At 43.8% G+C, this 18,436-nt stretch overlaps 1 protein-coding gene across 1 annotated transcript; it reads right to left on the bottom strand.

Annotated features, from left to right (window-relative positions):
- Positions 1 to 3,437: 3,437 nt before the first annotated feature.
- Positions 3,438 to 11,924, bottom strand: LOC136429659 (angiopoietin-2-like). The gene is made up of 8 exons (XM_066419585.1): positions 10,925 to 11,924; positions 9,239 to 9,444; positions 8,633 to 8,828; positions 7,951 to 8,113; positions 7,011 to 7,142; positions 5,368 to 5,560; positions 4,339 to 4,552; positions 3,438 to 3,828 (listed from the first exon to the last, which is right to left on the bottom strand). The coding sequence occupies exons 1-8, from the start codon at positions 11,858 to 11,860 to the stop codon at positions 3,628 to 3,630; spliced, it is 2,241 nt and encodes a 746-aa protein (XP_066275682.1). The 5' UTR covers positions 11,861 to 11,924; the 3' UTR covers positions 3,438 to 3,627.
- Positions 11,925 to 18,436: the final 6,512 nt, after the last annotated feature.

Genomic DNA, 18,436 nt, shown 5'->3' with positions numbered 1-18,436 from the left:
GTTCTGCAGCGAATAAAGAATAAAAAAAAAATCATCACAGAAAACACAGTTTTGTTCCATCATGAGACAAAGCTATATTTGTTTGTACAAACCAGACCAATCATGTTATTTTTCTGCTTCCTATCCAACCGATTCTCCCAAGCCACATACAGGTACACGTGTAAGTCTGAACACCAAATGTCAATAAAAAATATTTATTTCTAAGCAGTAGACTAATTTCCACACAATCCTGTTGTGAAGGCATACAAAGGTGAAGGTATCAGTAAGGAGAAAGTACCGATTGGTCTGCTGTTCTAGGTGAAACGCCAAACACCTCCAACAGCGGCTGAAAACAGTTCTGTGTATTTTTAACCAGACAAATCAAGATGTTTTGCCGACACTTATCCAGACATTCTCCATCCTACGACCAACTACTGCACGATGCCGAATGCCGATGTAAAGATTATGACAAAGCAGCCGACTATTCTCCAGGCCAACCTATCAAACAAGGGAACCTATTACAAATTGCTCTACGTTACAAAACTTCATCCAATGCTTTATGCTTGAAGACATTTTGGGAAGTTCCGAATAATGAAAACAGTTCGCGAAAATGTCCACATCAGTCCTTGACTGATCAACTCACGCAAAAACCTAGATAGGATCACATCAGTAGAAACATTCGTCACCTTTTCAACATTTTCCTTACACAAATAACAATCAACCTAGCTAGAAGGCAATATAAGCCAATTGCAACTGCCACCATCATACCCTTTCCCATTTGAGACCACCGGCAGATGTTTTTGTTTTTTTTGTTGGTTGGTTCATCATGTAACGTTACATGCGTGTACAGCATGTACATGCCATGTGTGCTCATGGGCCTGTAGGCTTTGGACCATCGCACACCGGGGCATGCCCCTACTCTTTTTCGAAAGATGTGGTGGGTTCTTTTACGTGCGCGGGGTGTGGCTCTCCCCAAAACACGGGACCTCCATTTAACGTCCTATCTGAGGGGCCTCCCTAACTCCAGATGAGTTAGGTACTCATTTACACCTGAGTGAAGTGAGGAAAGTCGTGTTTAGTGCCTTTCCCAAGGGCATAACGTCGGGGCGCATGTCCAGACATGTCTGGGAGCAAGCCGGGTTCGAACCCGGGTCCCTTTGCTTGACAGTCGGATATTCTATCCATCACGCCACACGCAGATGTTGTTGTATGAACAGACCAATTGCGCAGTTTTCTAGCGACGTCTAACCAATGGTCTGATCTCCCACGCATAATCACTGATTCATATGTCTGCAAACGAAATGTCAGCACCAGGCAGACTAATCTAGATTACGCTTACATTTCACCCTAAGTGACCACGTGTCAAACTAAGGCTGATGAGGTACGGAACCGGTGTTCTGTAAAAAGCTAAGCCACTGTGGTTACTTGTCAGTAGACATAGGCCAGTCTGTCCACTTTTGACTCTGGACTGTACACGGAGAACCCGACTAGGCCACCCAAGTAGCGTTTTCTAGCAGAAAAACTACACTTGAGCAGCCCAAAGCTCCTCACACACAGGCCCGAGTCGACTCCGAAAACCTGAGTGTAGGTCGAGCCATATAGTGTGCTATAGATGTGAAATCTTCGAAATAACCTACTAGTAGACACACCGGTACCATCAGGCAAGAAAGCAGTAGATTTTGAATGTATTTTAAGTGACCGCTCTTTTTATTAAGTCTCAGTCCCTTGGCTATCCAGTAAAACATGGCCAAACAAATTTGTGAAGGAGATAATACATTTAGTAAATCCTTTTTCCACCCCGGCTTTTAAACAATGTCGGATAAATCCTTATCTCTAACGCATGCCTGTTAAAATAAGGAAGGCAAGGTGCTTGTAGATAATGCCGTGTATCTGTCCATGCAAGTCGACTCTCCAATATCAGCTACGCTGCCTTGAGAGTCCTTGCAATGTACTGTTGCACACACACACACACACACACACACACACACATACACACACACACACACACACACACACACACACACACACACACACACACACTGACGCACACACACACTGACACAAACTCACACACACACACACACACACACACACACACACACACACACACACACGTGCGCGTATCAAATTCTAAAGTCAGCGATGAGTAACAGTTTTTGAAAGTATCTGTTCCATTCTGAAAGCCGGATGTAGGTCCCGTAATATCGCATTACATTCACACTACTGCCAAGTTACCAGGTTTGCTTTAGACAAATGTCAGTTGCATTTGAATTCTGACTTGTACTATTCCCGACTAATTCTATTTACAATCCAATTTACAGAAACCATTGGCGGTACATAACAAACCCTACCCTTTACTAAGTTCTAAGTACATTAGGGTGTTACCCGCTGACCATCAACATTCGTCGAAAAAAAGACAACTTTGGTTTCTCACCTTGCTCCGGAGTCATCTGCTCCGGAGTCCCTTGCTCCGGTCCCTCCGACATGGCTACTCCGCCAGACTGGTGAACTGGAGGAACAGACTGCACCCGGCAGCACCGCGTACCGACAACCCCGAGATGTATGCTCACTCCGCCACGTAGCACGAAATACTCGCTTTTTTTGTTGCTCTTCGCCGGAAAACGAATGAATAAACTCCATATTTATATTACAATGGTATGACGTAAGATACGGAACACATCTAAATATCTCACAGTAAACCTCCTCTGTGTTTACGCCTAAACATTTGTATCAATTGCTAAAACCGCTGCATGTCACGAGCTAACAAAATTCACACCATGACTGTATTTTCTTTTTACCGTCCAGTAGAAACGTCTGGTCTAATGTTTCTCGGCTGTAAACATACTCGTTGTTTCGAGGCCCAAAAACTCCTGACTGTATCCGCCCCCGCCGGTCCCAACAGCTTCCTGTTTCCGCGTATTTAGTGCGCGCTTGTTTAGTGGGCACCTGCTTGCCCTTTGCCATACTGCGTACTTTTTTCATATTCACATTTGTCAGAAAACAGCCAGTAGGCATCTGAGTAATGCCGTTTAACGTGCTAGAGGCACCTCCTCGATCAAGGGACCCCCTTTTTACGTAACGTCCCTCCTGGAAATACGCAGCTCCAACCAGGATGCTGTTCCTCGGATTTGAACCGGGGTTCCCCAGTTACCAGTTAATTAGGAACAGGAACAGGAGCTCAACTATGAGGCTACCGAACGGCGGGGATGAATACCAACAGTGACATACAATAAGACATGTCGTTTTTTTTAACTATCAAAAAGAGACATTTGGTCAATTCTCGTGTCCTCTTTATTAAGCTTTTTCCTTTTTTTACAAATGTCACTTTGGAGCAAAAGAAGACATTACTTATGAACGTACATGATTATTAATGTGTAACTTAAGATGAGCACTCAATATTCGGGGATAGGCGTTACCTTATTATGTTAAAGGCCTTGTATAAGCCATCATGTCCCCCCCCCCCCAGTACGTGTATTTTTTGTTCTATCCTTTTCATTTATGTACTACAAACTGATTTTAATATGTGCAAATAAATAAAATCAAATCAAACCTTACCAATTGCAATTGTTTTTTTGTACCATATTTTTTTTGGTGATTCATTTACATGTGACGGAACTTTCATCGCTAGGAGCAAGAATAACTTCAAAACTACTCTACAAATTTTATTTCTCCTTTCGTCTCGAAACTCTCGTCTACAAAGTGGTTGTCCTTGGCCATCAGGTCCGACAGGGCGACGAGCTGGTCGAAGTCTTTAGGCCTCGTTTTCATCTCGACGAACTCCGGGTAAAGCGAGATCTCGCGAGAAGTCCAGCCGTAGTTCACGCCGCCATGTTCGCCGTTCAGCCCGACCTTAGGGAGGAACGTGAAACAAAATTTTTTTAAAGCCTGACCTGTTTTGACGTCGTGTTTCGACGAATATTTGGTACATGGACTTTCTTTGAGTCGTACTCATTGTCAAGTGTTGCAAGAGGAACAAGATTACAAGGATGTTATTAAATAGGTAACTGTTAAGATTTTAACTGTTCAAACATACATTTTTCACCATGTTATATTGCATATTGCAGGGTGGTACTTTTTGATAGCTTTAAAGAACCCCCAGAGTTAGATGTGCATGGGTTACGGTGCGGCAGGTCTATTGATATGACATACTCTTCTGCTGCCGCGTCGCGTGCCTGCACAGCTGTTTTTTATCTATAAAATTCCTTAGGCAAATTGTAGGTAGCAGCGCGATCGCAGTCTAGTCCTACTGGAATTGGGGTGTACGAGAGTAAGTTGACAGCTGAGAACATGGGTGGATGGATGGATGGATAGATAGATAGATAGATTGATAGATAAATAGATAAATACAGAGACCGATACCTCGCAATCCCGGTACCACCAGCCCCCGTGGAGGTCAGTCGCGCAGTTACAGTCCGCGCATGCGTCGTTGTCTCGGTCGGCCGTGGTGAAGGGCACGTGATCGATCTTCCCGTCCTGCGTCAGGGCGTCGCCCGCGTTGCCATGGAAGTCGCTGAGCGACAGGCGGTAGTCCTTGTCCTCCTCGTCTACGCTGAAACTCGAGTAGGAGGCGTGCCTGGGGACATAGCAAGGGCGGCGTCAGACATATGTAGTCTCTACCAGACTAACTACGCATAGGGAGAATATTTGCCGGGGGACTTTGGCCATGGAGGGTTACATTCGCAGGTCTAGGGTTGCAATATTGAACCCTCTCTCTGCAGCCGACTCCCTTCATACAGCTGACTCTATTTGGCCAATTTCTACAATTTTCCCAGCGACCTGCGGAGGCTGGTAGAGCCTAAGAAATAGGTATGATTACCGTCTCGAACGAAAATGGATGCGTACACATTTGTTGAATGTAACTGCTCAGATTCGACTGGAAGAACAAGATAGGAAATGTCGTTAAAAGATATACAGTAATCAGCAAATATCCCACAACTTATGAACTGATTTTGAGATGGTTTAATGACGGTTACAAAAAGCTAAACGCTCGGTACATTTGAATTCGTAAACGCAGCAATCATGGCCTTAAACAGATGCAGATGCAGGTATAGCACTTAACATTTATGTATGAAAAAATAGATAACCGCAAAGATATAACATTTTCTGGTTTGAATAACACACGTGGTAGCTGTTCATGTGACGTCACGTGCAGACACCACTTTGGACCTAATGGTATCGAATATTAGTTAAGACCTAAAGATTTACTGGTCGATAACTTTCATTTAAAGATATTCAAAACTGGTATCTCTCTGACGTACCACCGTGTGGACGCACTGCGCATGCCGATTCATTGGACCATATTTTATCGAATATGCCGTTTACGACCTGAAGATTTACCAGCCGAGCTTTTGTTTAAAGATATCCAAAACAGGTGTCTCTCTGACGTACCATCGGGTGGACGCACTGCGCATGTCGATTCTGAGGACGTTTTCCCGCCCTGTGGTCAGGTGATGCAGAGCCTCATTCCCGAGCCAGTGCTCGCCGCGCACGTCACCGAATCCGCTGCTATAGTCAGTCCAGTTCTTGTTGAAGAACCGCAGGGGCCCCATCCAATCAGGACGCCGCTGGATCACCGTCCACCCTGATTGGGCAAAGACATAGTGGCGGTAACCACGTGACTATTGCGTAATTGATCAGACAAAATGTCGATCGCTTAAGAGGACAAGCAAGGTCATTTGAAAAGTTTTCGTGAATGTATTAAATTTCGTGACTGCCGTAATTAACTAGCCAGCACAACATAGCAGTCGCCTACAGAACACGTGCAATGTCATCACCAGAAATGTGCCAGTTTACCTTTCACTAGCATGTGTTCTTTTGGCCTCTCTGTTTTTAGAATCAGATAATGGATACATTCCCATTTCCTTTTGTCCTAAAACGTTAGTCCCCGGCACACTAAACAAGATGCAAGGCAGCAGCTATTTGCCTTTATGTGATGTGACGCCACATAACCCAACAGCGTACATTTCTGGCACTACTTCAGCATTCTAGGGATGGATGGATAAGAGACGGTTCATTGACCTTTGTCAAGCGGACGTAAGATGTTGCTCATGTTGCTGCAAAGCGTATGATATATATACTAGCCCTTATTATATTGTATTAGTAATTAGGATGTTAAGTTTTATTCTATACTTCTACTTTGCATTATGTTTACGAATTGTTGCCATACTTTATACCATGTACAATTGTCGTGCAATAAAGTTCTTCTGTCTTCAGTTCGAAGAATATCTCACGCTACTTGATTCATTCGATGGAATAGTAGTAAGAAACATAAGAAACGGAGGCCTACGTGTCTAACTTTCTGGCACTTGGGACAGTTGGGTTCAAACGCCACCAACTGACCAGTCTAACTGGCCCGGACCTTTTAGTCTAGCGGTAAGTGCGTTGGGTTATGAACTGGGGGCCCGGGTTTGGCTCTCATCCCGGGAGCCAGGAGACTGTACTAATTGCCTCGTGTGTTTCAACCCTGTCTTGGCCAGTACAAAGCCTCGTAAGGGCCCTGTCACACTTGTGCGTATATTCAATTGCGCGTGAGTTGCGCATTAACATTTTTGGGGGTTAAGTAAAGTTTGCGAGGAAAAAGGTATTTTGTACTTTGACCCGCCGTCGTGCAGCCTAGTGATTGAACCTAAGAAATCACTTCTTCGGCTGCAAACTTAACCTAAACCAAAAACATGTTAATACGCAACTCATGCGGACTTGTATATACGCACAAGTGTGACAGGGGCTTAACAGTCAATATATGTACAAATATGCACAGTGCGCATAGATCAGTTGGGTCATCAAAAGCCCCTGTCACACTATTGCGTATATACAAGTCCACAGGAGTTGCGTATAAACGTGTTTGGTTTAGTTTAAGTTTGCAGCCGAATAAGTCATTTCTTAGGTTCGATAACTAGGCTGCACACCGGTAGCTAGGTCAAAGTGAAAAACAACATCTTCCCCTCAAACTTTTAAACCAGAGAAATTTAGATGCGCAACTCATACGCACTTGAATATACGCACAAGTGTGACAGGCCCAAAACAGTACGCACCTCCGCTCTCCGTGTCCATGTCGCAGAAGGCTTCTATCACCGGGCCGCCGTCGACAATGTCCGGCTGGATTCGGTAAACTCCGCTCTGCCACACTCCCTTTCGGAACAGCTCGGCACAGTCTCGGGCGTTGGCTGTGCAGGAAAATTATATACACTAAAATGATATAACGTGAAAATAATATCACTTCTCTACATTAGGGATTTACAACTGTCCCTCAACACAGATGAGGGGCACCGTGGACTTTTTGCAGCTTGACAAAGATTCAATCAGTCAATAGAGTCGAAACGTTTGGTATGTCCATGTTCTTGTGTTGGAAATCGCAGTTCAACTTTAATCACTGCTTGAACCTTCCAGAAATTACCCTAAGCTTAAAGAAAAAATGAGCTTTCCGAAGTGGTACAGAGCCTAAAAACAGAATGTTAGCGCCAACGTGACTGTGACACTAACATTGTTCGTTATGATGAATGGTTAAACATTAAAGTTACCAGTAAAAACTGTTTCTAGCAATTACATTAAGTTGATACTTGACTTTAGTTACAACACTGGCAAACATACCAAAATAACCTCAATTGAACCAGTCGCCAGCAATCTACAGATTATTTTCTTTTTGTTTAAGAAAAATAATTACAAAGAATGTTACTTTTTGTAAGCAAAGTTGATATGCTGATAGTAGACTTACAAAAGTTTCGTAAGGCAATGGTTTAATCATTATTCTATAGAAATTTGAATTGAAAATTGACATAATAGAGCAACGATCTAATTTTAACGATCTGATGTGTGTATGTTTATGAGTATTGTATGTTTCCAGAGACACCTGAAAAACAGGCCGCATGCCTGAGTGCGATTTTACCCTGGTAGAATTAACAAAATGAATGAAATGACAATATTTTCTAAGAAAAAATGATATAGATAAAACTGAAACAACAAAAGTGAGCTGACCAGGCGTGAAGGCTGGGAAGTAGATGGTGGAGGCGTCAGCCTGGGTCAGCGGCGCCACGCGGTTCGTGTCAGTGACCTTCCTGACCTCCTGGGTCAGGTTGTCCATCCGGGACCTGCACTCGCCCTGCACCGCTAAGCAGCCCCAGGCGATGTTGTCTTGGACCTGGGCAGTGACATAAAAGATATTTAAAGCAAACGAACAAAGAAACAAACAAACAAACAAACAAACAAACAGTAAATGAAAGATGACACATCTACTATGATCTAGGACCTGCACTCTCCCTGCACCGCCAGGCAGCCCCAGCCGAGGATGTCTTGGACCGCCAGGCAATGAAAAAAATGTTAAGTGAAGCAATCGAGAAAAAAGATCTAGGATCTGAGATGACACATCCGGTACCTGCAATCTCCTTACATCACCATGTAGACCTACAAACATGTAAAATATACGGAATGTCAGGTAAACATTTAAGATTAGCCAAAAAATGTTACTAACAGACAGACTTATGTCATATATCATCCGACCATCAGCAAATAAATGAATAAGTAAATGATTAAGCAGACAAAGATGCCAACAACGCAGCTTAAGTCCAGTTGTCTGAAAAAGAAATAAAGAAGTTTTTTTCAATATTCACGCAATAAAAAGTATATACAAAAAGATTCTGATATCAGTCACTGTACTTGCCTCACTCATGTTTTTGTTTGTCTCGTCCCTGATTCTGTTCTCCATGTCGAACATGACGTCACTGACGTTGTGCGTGACCCGGAAGCACTCTTCCTCCATCCTGGTCACGTTCTCCACCCATCGGAGCTTCACTTCCGCAAGTTCCTCCTTCAGCCGCAAGGTGTCGTTCCCGGTTTGGCACGTCTTTTCTTCCAGTCTGAAGCGAGTAAAAAACATTCATTCATTCATTTGCCAGTCATCCACATGTATGGTGTGGTTTACTTTAAAAAATCAGTTACAAGAAAACGTAGGTTTCAATAATTAAATTAAAGCTGATGCCAATCACTACTTTCTAGAAAAGCAGATTAGAGCAGAGACGTTCTTTACAAGACAAAAGCAGGTCCATGAAAAAAGATAGGAAAACCGAAAGCTCTGCTGCAGTACCAAGGTCGGCCACTTGGAGGCCCCTAATCGATCGTGATCGTCAGGTTCACAGCATCTACCAACATGCGAAATATCATCTCAATCGACCAATACGTTCTTGAGATATTCATCCGGAACCTCACGCAGACACGCACACGAACACAATCGGGCTCAAACTTGAGGCGATGAGTAAAACTAACTAACTTTGCATTTGTGTTCCGACACTCCAGCGTGAGTTCCTCCAGCTGCTGTTTGAGCCGCATGTTTTCCGCCCGGACGTCGCCCAGCTCCAGCTCAAGCTCCCACGAGTGCGACTCTAGCGTTTCGATGCGCTCCACAAGCCTCGCCAGGTTTTCGGTGTGGTTGGCTGCGATCCCTTCCAGAGCCATCCGGAAGTGGGAGAAATGCTCCTTCAAAATGAACAAGCATCATCCTTTGATCTTTAATACTTTTTATCATTTGATCTTTGATTTTACCAGATAGCATTAATTAATGCTTGTGACTAGTTGTGCAAAGTTTAGGCGTGACAGGTAGTTCCGTGGAACATAAGACCATGTTGATTTGAATATATAGATGACATCCTCTGAGAGCCCCTAAACTGAATTGAAAAAAAAAAAATTAAAATAGTTACCTTTATCATGAGATGTACGTCGTCAGGAAGGTTGAATAAATGACTTAACACACAGAGAATGGTATACCAATAATAGATTCTTCATTTTTGGCCTTTCCCATCTTCTTCTTCGAGTTTGGCATTCTAGCCAAGAGTATCAGCTTTCCGAAATATCCGTTTGCAATTTACGGCATGTATTTTTGTAGCTGCTTTGCATGGTTTACAGTATGGTTGACATTTTTTTCTATGGAAACGGACGGAAAGTGATGCGCGCGCGGATGTCATCCATATAATCAAATCAACATGGCGTAAGTGTAAATGAACCAACCGTGAATGTGAAAAGCAATTCGCATGAAGCCTGGTTCGCATGCATATGACTAAGGACGTATAACGAATAACGGCAAACGTTGTGTCAGAGAAGAAACCGTGTTCAACGGGGGAAATACTAGTGCAACGTTGACGAAAGTTGGTGTGTTACGCCGAAGGCCGGTTATGCCAGCTATACAGATATAGAAGCTGATGTGTTACGCTTAAGGGCGTTTATACCGGATACACAGATACAGAAGCTGGTGTGTTACGACGAAGGGCGGTTATACCGGCTATACAAATACAGAAGCTGGTGTGTTACGACGAAGGGCCTTTATACCGGCTGCACAGATACAGAAGCTGGTGTGTTACGACGAAGGGCAGTTATACCGGCTACACAGATACAGAAGTTGGTGTGTTACGCCGAAGGGCGTTTATACCGGCTACACAGATACAGAAGCTGGTGTGTTACGACGAAGGGCCTTTATACCGGCTGCACAGATACAGAAGTTGGTGTGTTACGCCGAAGGGCACTTATACCGGCTATACAGATACAGAAGCTGGTGTGTTACGCCGGAGGGCTGTTATACCTGCTATACAGAGACAAAATATGGTGTGTTACGCCGAATGGCGTTAATACCGGCTATACAGATACAGAAGCTGGTGTTTTACGCCGAAGGGTGGTTATACCAGCTATACAGATACAGAAGTTGGTGTGTTATGCCGAAGGGTGGTTATGACAGCTATATACAGATACAGAAGCTGATGTGTTACGCCGAAGGGCGTTTATACCGGCTACACAGATACAGAAGCTGATGTGTTACGCCGAAGGGCGTTTATACCGGTTACACAGATACAGAAGTTGGTGTGTTACGCCGAAGGGCACTTATACCGGCTATACAGATCCAATCTACTTATCGCACACACAAACAAAAAAAGATAAACGGATGAGCAACAACACCAAATAAACTCACGTTGAAGCCGTGCAGGAATTCCTGCCCCCCCTCCTCAGCAGGGATCTTCAGGTTGAAGGTGTTGTAGGTGTTGAACATATTCGTCATCGGCTTCTCGTCCTCAGGTACACCATCACCGGTGGCGTTGTGCTTCTCGGGCTTCTTTGGTCGCTTCTCGTCTTGGTTCGAGTCCCCCTTAAAGACGTCAGGTCCGCCATACTTGCTCGCCTTGACGCCCAGCGTACTTTCTCCCTTTTCTACTGTTTTGTCGTGGTGCGATTTCTGTCCTTCCTTGACTTCAGGTTTAAACCATTTAAAGATGTCTTTGGTCACCATATCTAACCCCCCGTCGGTCTTGTTGGGTCTTAAGGGCTCAGGATCGTCCTTAGCCAGGAAATCTGCAAAGCCATCGGACAGCTCGTCGGTTATAACCTTAGGCTCAGGGTTCGAGTCCCACGAGATTGCTTCGTCAGGTGCCCTTTGGTCTGCTGTGTCTGCCTCGGCGATGTTAGAGATTCGATACGTCTCCGCGTCTGTCCCGAGAGACGAACTGGCCGAAACTCTACCCCCTTCTGCGGATGAGAGTTCTTCTTTTTCAGTTGTTACGTCTGTCACATTCGAGCTGTTACTGTTAATAGCTTCATCGGGCGTTGTAACCTCCGTCGGAAACTCGGGATTAGAACTCGTACCTTGAGGCGTGGACGCTGTGCCCGTGATCTCCATGGACGGGGAACTTTCCCAGCCTGCTGGTACCGTCAGTTGGTCTCGCTGGTCGGGAGAATTGGTCGGGGTTGGAACGCCGGGTCCCTGCGTGGTCGCCTCCTCCCGCGGCATGTAGTATTCGGGCGGCGGCAGCTTGCCGTAACGCTCCCCGTCCGCGATGTCCCCTCCTCTCCCGAGCACCGCGTCCAGAACCGGCACCAGGCAGCAGGCAACCAACAACAGCCGTGAACCCATCTTTACAGAGTTTTAGTATGGGTGTAGAGACAACACCGCAGAGAGAAACGCACGCAGAGTTGTGCCTGTTCACCACTCCTCGCACAGCGGAAGCCTTTGAACAATGTGTGGTCGATCGGGATTAGCGATAAGGGTTTACCGATTTTGGTTGGTTGAAATGGATTTCACTTCACCTCTTCTTAACGAATACGTGTAAATGACACCGTAACGCGAATAGAACGACATGCGTAACCTAAATATGCTATGTTCTGTCACCAACTACCACGCTTTCTCATTTTTCATTAAGAAAGTTTGTTAACAACATTCAACATGTTACATTTATTTTTTGATCAGGCAGATCCAAAACGGTCCCCAGGCACCAGGAAGCCGGAAGTGGTCCTGCTGTAACCGGAAGTCGTTTCGGGTTTGGGGTCTGCGCTATCAGAAACTGCACCGGATGCACATTTGGGCTCTTCCGGTGACGGTCGGGTCAGCCGAGGGCTAGTAAAGACAGGGCTGAGTTCAGATGTAAGGAGATTAAATAATCATTATTGACCAAACAGGGTGAAATAATTATTACGTGAGATGGCACCCAACTACGTCAAATGTCCTCGCAAGTATCAAGCTGCGGGCAACTTGACATTTCACTTGACACTTGACAGTTCATAATAATACAAGTTTATTGCAAGTTCATGCCCGTGGGCTAATTGCAAATACATGGTATAAACATAGGGAAAAACATACATGCGTCAGTAAGCTGTGTCTGACTTCGTTGTAACAATAGGCTACTGGTACTATTAAGATACAATTGTTGGCTATATCTAAACTAGCTGGGTTTGACTTCTTTTTTGGAGGCAGTGGAAGACGAAAAGTCCCACTTTTTCTAGTATTTGTGGGTTCTGTGATTTTAACAGAAATGTAGCTTTTTGTTCATCCGTGAATGTGTAGAAGTATGGGTTTTTCAAGGTAACTTGTTTGAATAATTCGTTTCTTTCGTCACTGTTAAATAGACACTTGGAAATTAAATGCGTTTCGTCTTCAGCCGCCTTGAACTTACAATAATAACACTGTACGGTCTGTTGCTATCTAGATTTCTTGTTTCAACCTTCAACTTATACTCTATAGCAAGGCAAACTCTTGGTCCTAGTTTGCCAACATCAACGTATTGTTCATCACCATGAACTTGAATATTCCACTTTTTTCAGAAATTTATCTATTACACCACATTGCAGGCTAGAGGCCGGACCTGAGTCGGGGTATATATACACACGACAGCCATTTGCAGTTAAACACCAGAACTCTAAAATGATTGACTATTAAAATCAACTCGGCAATACACGTTTAGTTTAGAATCATCTACGAATCTAGTGCACATGTTAAACAAGGAGCACTATAGTCGATAATGTGCTCTGCTACATTCATCTCTGCTTCATGATCGTTAATATTCTAGAAAAAAAAACTAGCTTGTCGATATCCTAGCGGATTTCGTATGCACAACAACGCGCGAAAGGTTTACTCTTTATCTGAACTGTCGTGCAGTTAGGCTAAGCCTCTACCATAGGTAGCAAACTGCGACTTCTTTAGCGGAACAACTACTCTGGCATGTTATCCGTGAATTGGGCCAATTTCTGCTATATTTCCAGCGACCTGTGGAGCCTGGTAGAGACTACAATAGGTTCCTATTCCACTACACGGCGCTCTCGCTGCGCTCTCGCTGCCCTCTCACTTCGACCTTAATCGAATGGTCCAATCCTTGACTTCATCATTGGCATATCATGCAAAAGGAAACAAAAGTATGCCAAAATAAAAACACAAAGCGTAGGAAGATTCGTTTCTTTATCTATGGAATCCGCATTGAGCGCTCTGTGAAATTTGAGGTCGCAGAGAAGGCGCAGCGAGGAATGGGGGTATAAGGAGATCCACGATTGTCAGTATGCACGTGCAGCGAAATGCATCATGGGTAATATGTCAATGGCAAAGATACCTAGTTCAAAAACAGTTCTTGCATATCAATATCCATTCCTGTCTCACTGGCCTTCACCGTTGACATGTTACCCACAATGCATTTCGCTGCACATGCTTATGCTTTGGTCCCATTTCCAAAGCGGGGGCCTGTCCGGGCAGCTTGTGAAAACGAAAAATATGATATGAAAGACAACAAAAGACACAAAACGTTAGAAAATTACCTCTAGCCATATATATATATATATATATATATATATATATATATATATATATATATATATATATATATATATATATATATATATATATATATATATATATATATATATATATATATATATATATATATATATATATATATATCAAAACAACTTTATAACGTGTTCTAACTAAAGGCTAAAAATCTACTTGTCATGGAGATTGATATGAATGGCATTGCTCTTGCTTAGTGAAATGACAGTAGACCCTACCATTAGTCAGACGTAAGGTTAATACGCGTATACGGGTTCTTACATTTCACAAATACAAAGAGCGCAGAAAGATGGAGAAAATGGTACATATCTAGCCTCCGATGCAGACACCTCCCGGCAGTTTTCTTTTTCAACTTATTGTTTTTATACTATTCCTTTTTTTCTTTTTTTTTCTAATTGCTGCCCGGCCAACAACAAGAAAAAAAATGTAATAGTAAAACTGGAACTTAGAAGATGAAAACAGCCAGGAGGAGTCTGCAACGGAGGCTAGTACATATCCATGTTTCACAGTGTATGAACAGTACTGGCCAGCTCACGGCCCACCAAAGTGGTTTCGGGAAATACCACAGCACAGGAACAGCAGTGCAAAAGGTCGTAGAGGACATCCAGTCGGCACAAAACAACCACAAGGAGACAGTCGCGCTTTTTCTAGATCTAAGGAAAGCGTTCGACACAGTCAACCACCAAATCCTTCTGGGAAAACTTCAGCAGATGGGATTCGAAAATGGGGCTATAAACTGGTTTAGATCCTACCTCACGGACCGTTTTCAACATGTGGGTATACAGAACAAGTAGTCAACGCGAAAACGTGTCACATGTGGTGTACCGCAAGGGAGCGTCCTAGGACCTCTTTTATTCAGCTTATATGTGAATGACCTACCACAAGTTGTGCGGAAGTGCAAAATACACATGTACGCCGACGATACTGTGCTTTTTTACTCGGCAAGCCTGTTTCAGTGGACATGATATGGGCAGCGAACTGGTTCACTGACCACAGACTATCACTTCACTCGGACAAAACGAAATCCATGATTTTTGGATTACCCCAGAAATTGCACCACGCAGGAAAGAACATCACTGTTATTGATGAGTTAAACTCTTTTGAGCAGGTAAACGTATTTACCTACCTAGGTGTCACCATGGACTCTTCTCTAAAATGGGTCGCTCATAACGAGCGGATCATAAAAAAGCTCCTTGCTGGCCTTAGTGCCGTAAGTCGGGCTAAACCCTTTGTCACTAAGAAGATCCTGCAAGTCATGTGTCGGACCCTGTTATATTCACACCTGGATTGTTGTGCCACTGCCTGGTTACCATCGCTTTTTCATTGTAACAAGTCAAAGTCACTACAATTGACCAGACTGCTAAATCGGGCAGCCAGGATTATCACAGGGCGGACACTCCAAGACCGTGTACCTACTGAAACCCTGCTAGCAGAGGCTGGTATGGTACCACTGGCTCCAAGGGTGAAAGTGAACGTACTGGTAGCTGTACAGAAGGCAGTTCACCATAATGCACCAGCCTACATGACAAAAGTGTTTAAATGGCTATCACCCCCAGTGCTCAGAGCTCGGACACGCACTGCCATGAAGCAGCTCTATAGCTACGACCCTCACATGCTGGACACCCGGGCCATAAGGCAAACGTAGAATCCTTCAAGGGGAGCCTGCAGTACCAAGGGCCACTACTGTGGAACAAACTTACTGCGGACCAACGGCACATCGCAACAACGTCAGCGTTTAGAAATAGACTGTAGCCGGACTGTAACTAAACTGATTGGAATAAGTTAGAATACTGTAATATATGTGTGTACATGTAACGTTATCTGTATATCTGTATATACCTGGTTTTTTTTTCCATGATTGTATTTTTTCATGTTTGAGCCCAGGGTCATCTGAAAAGCAGATCTGTGGATCTGAGATGGACCTTGGTAAAATAAAATGAATTGAAATTGAGATGTTTTGACTTTTAAGTGCAAGAAGTTAGTCTGTGTTTCCATATCGCCAACTCACCGATCGCCGTCTAGTAGCAAAGCCGCCTTTAATACTGTTGTGCGTTGACCTACATAGAGAGAACCTCCCCAGGGCATAGCTATTTTTTATAGCACTAAACCAGCTCTGACCGGCTTGTCGGGTAGCAACTGTGGTAGAGGATGGATAGCCATTTTGAAAAGAAGTTCTCCGTTGCGACAACACTACAACGCCAACAGCTTTGCTCTTGTCTAGTACGTAGTGAACTTACGTGTGCATGAAATAAAGACGTAGTCACCCATTTCCGTTCGTTAGACTCATTATCCCAAGACTCTTCGTTAAAGTCTTTACTGTATCCAACCTGTTCTCTGTCCGCTAATTGTCTCGCATACGGGAACTTGCACGCATTGACCCCTCGAAGACAATCTGTTCCTGACGACTAGTTGAAGAGGTTGAGGTGCAGGTGGACACTCGACTCATGGCGACCCGGTGATATGCAGGTATGTATATTTCTTTCGTTGTTAACGGACGGAAATGATGGCAGGCCTCATTTTCACGCAATATGTTAAATACCTGGCAGTAGGTGTGAGAGACCTTTTTTGCATTTCCGGGAGTAGACCCACTCTAGCATGTCCAGTAGGAAAAGGAAGTAGATATTACTAGACAGAGACACAGAAACGCAGACAAGACCCACTAGATACATCTTCTTGGAGATGAGAGTAGAAGCGCTCACTGGCAGGGTAGAAGCTCTAAGGATAGAAGCGCTCGCTAGCAGTTGGAAAGCTCAGATTTCTTTTTAGACGAAAATGTCAGGAATGTTCGTCTTTTTCACAAGGTATCCAGGTTAAAGAAAAAAACTAACTTCTCTTGAATTCAATCTATATGAAGAAAATCTATCACAGAGTATGTTGTTGTTCTTCGGCTAGCAAAGAAGAATGGATCTTTGCTTTCCTCACAATTTGCGCTACTCGTCGAATCACACCAACTACTGTCGCGGAGAGAGAGAAAGAGACAGAGCCAGAGATAAGAGTGTGTGCATGTGCTGGATATGTGTATTTATCAGACACTATCTTTTGAAAAAAAATAATAAACACGTAGAAGACAGGATTTAGTTCTCATTTAAAAGGCGGGGCACGTCCACGTTTTCCGGTTTCAATTTCAGGCTGCACACCCCCAACTCTAGCGACCGTCTCTTCCATGGAATAATTCTAACGCAAAGTAACTAGTACTGTTACAGTGTATGGGGACATTTCAAATCCGGGGCCCGGTCGGGCAGTCGTTGGGAACAAAAAGTATGATATTAAAGAGAACAAAAGCATAAAACAAGCCAAAATTTACTCAAGTGCAAAGCTTGTACATATTCATTGATAGATACTTTAATTTTTCGTTTCCGCAAACAGCCCGGCCGGGCCCCGGTTGGGAAATGTGACCCTAGCATTACACAGTCGACGGGCTTCGGTCGTATTTGTTGATCGCCGGAGGCTCCCCGAATTTGAAGATCGCCATTGACTGGAGCGTATTTTTCACCTTAAAAATCTAGCCAAAAATCATGTTGGACTGGGTACGGGGACCTGCGAACATCGACCGATGTCTAAAAATCCCGCGATGTCCGAGAGAACACCGGAAAATGTAAAGCTCGCAGACTCGTCGGCCGATCGATTTTTATATTTCTCGTATTTACCTCTTTTCTAAAAAGAAATCGATTAATCTCTGACGCAAACAATTAATGTTTCTTGTTTATCATGTATATACTTCCATATATGTATTCTGTATTACTCTTATTGGATACCGTAGTGTTTAGACTTAATGTAGAAATCATTAGCATTGTTAATAAGCAAAGACATATATGCCTTGACATTTTGTACTACCCATGAACTTGCCATACATTGTACCCGTTACATGTGTTGTGCAATAAACTTTGATTGATTGATTTATTTGCTTTGTGACAAGGGCATTACTGTGACACAGATGGACCACGATTATTCGACCTTCAGCTTTTATAGTGTGGCTTTTTTAGTGAGGAAAAGCTGAGATCGTAATATTTTCATTCGCCGTCTTCGGTCTGCATTGAAGCCTTTTTTTGTTATGGGTGTAATTCACGATCAGACCTTTTCGCTGGTTATCAGACTGTGACTAATGTGCGATCAGGATGATTACTGGGCTCTTTTGTTGGCGCGCTCCAACTCATCAGACGTCGGCAGGACTCCATGGCTACCGTCAGTGTCTTCTATTGTTACGTTGGAGAGACGAATGATATCAGATAAAACATTTTCAATGAGTTTAACTACTTCCCGGGACAGCCAAAACAAGAAAGCATTAAGCGTGTTGGTCAGGGGCGGACGAGACGGTCATTGAGAGGAGTGGATATGAGAACATGTCAGTATGCAAAACGAGCGAGAGAAAATGCTGAAGAG

Source organism: Branchiostoma lanceolatum, chromosome 3 (genome assembly GCF_035083965.1).
Source record: "Branchiostoma lanceolatum isolate klBraLanc5 chromosome 3, klBraLanc5.hap2, whole genome shotgun sequence".
Lineage (NCBI taxonomy): Eukaryota > Metazoa > Chordata > Leptocardii > Amphioxiformes > Branchiostomatidae > Branchiostoma > Branchiostoma lanceolatum.
Note: the sequence above shows the minus strand (reverse complement) of the source record. Positions and strands in the feature narration are given on the sequence as shown.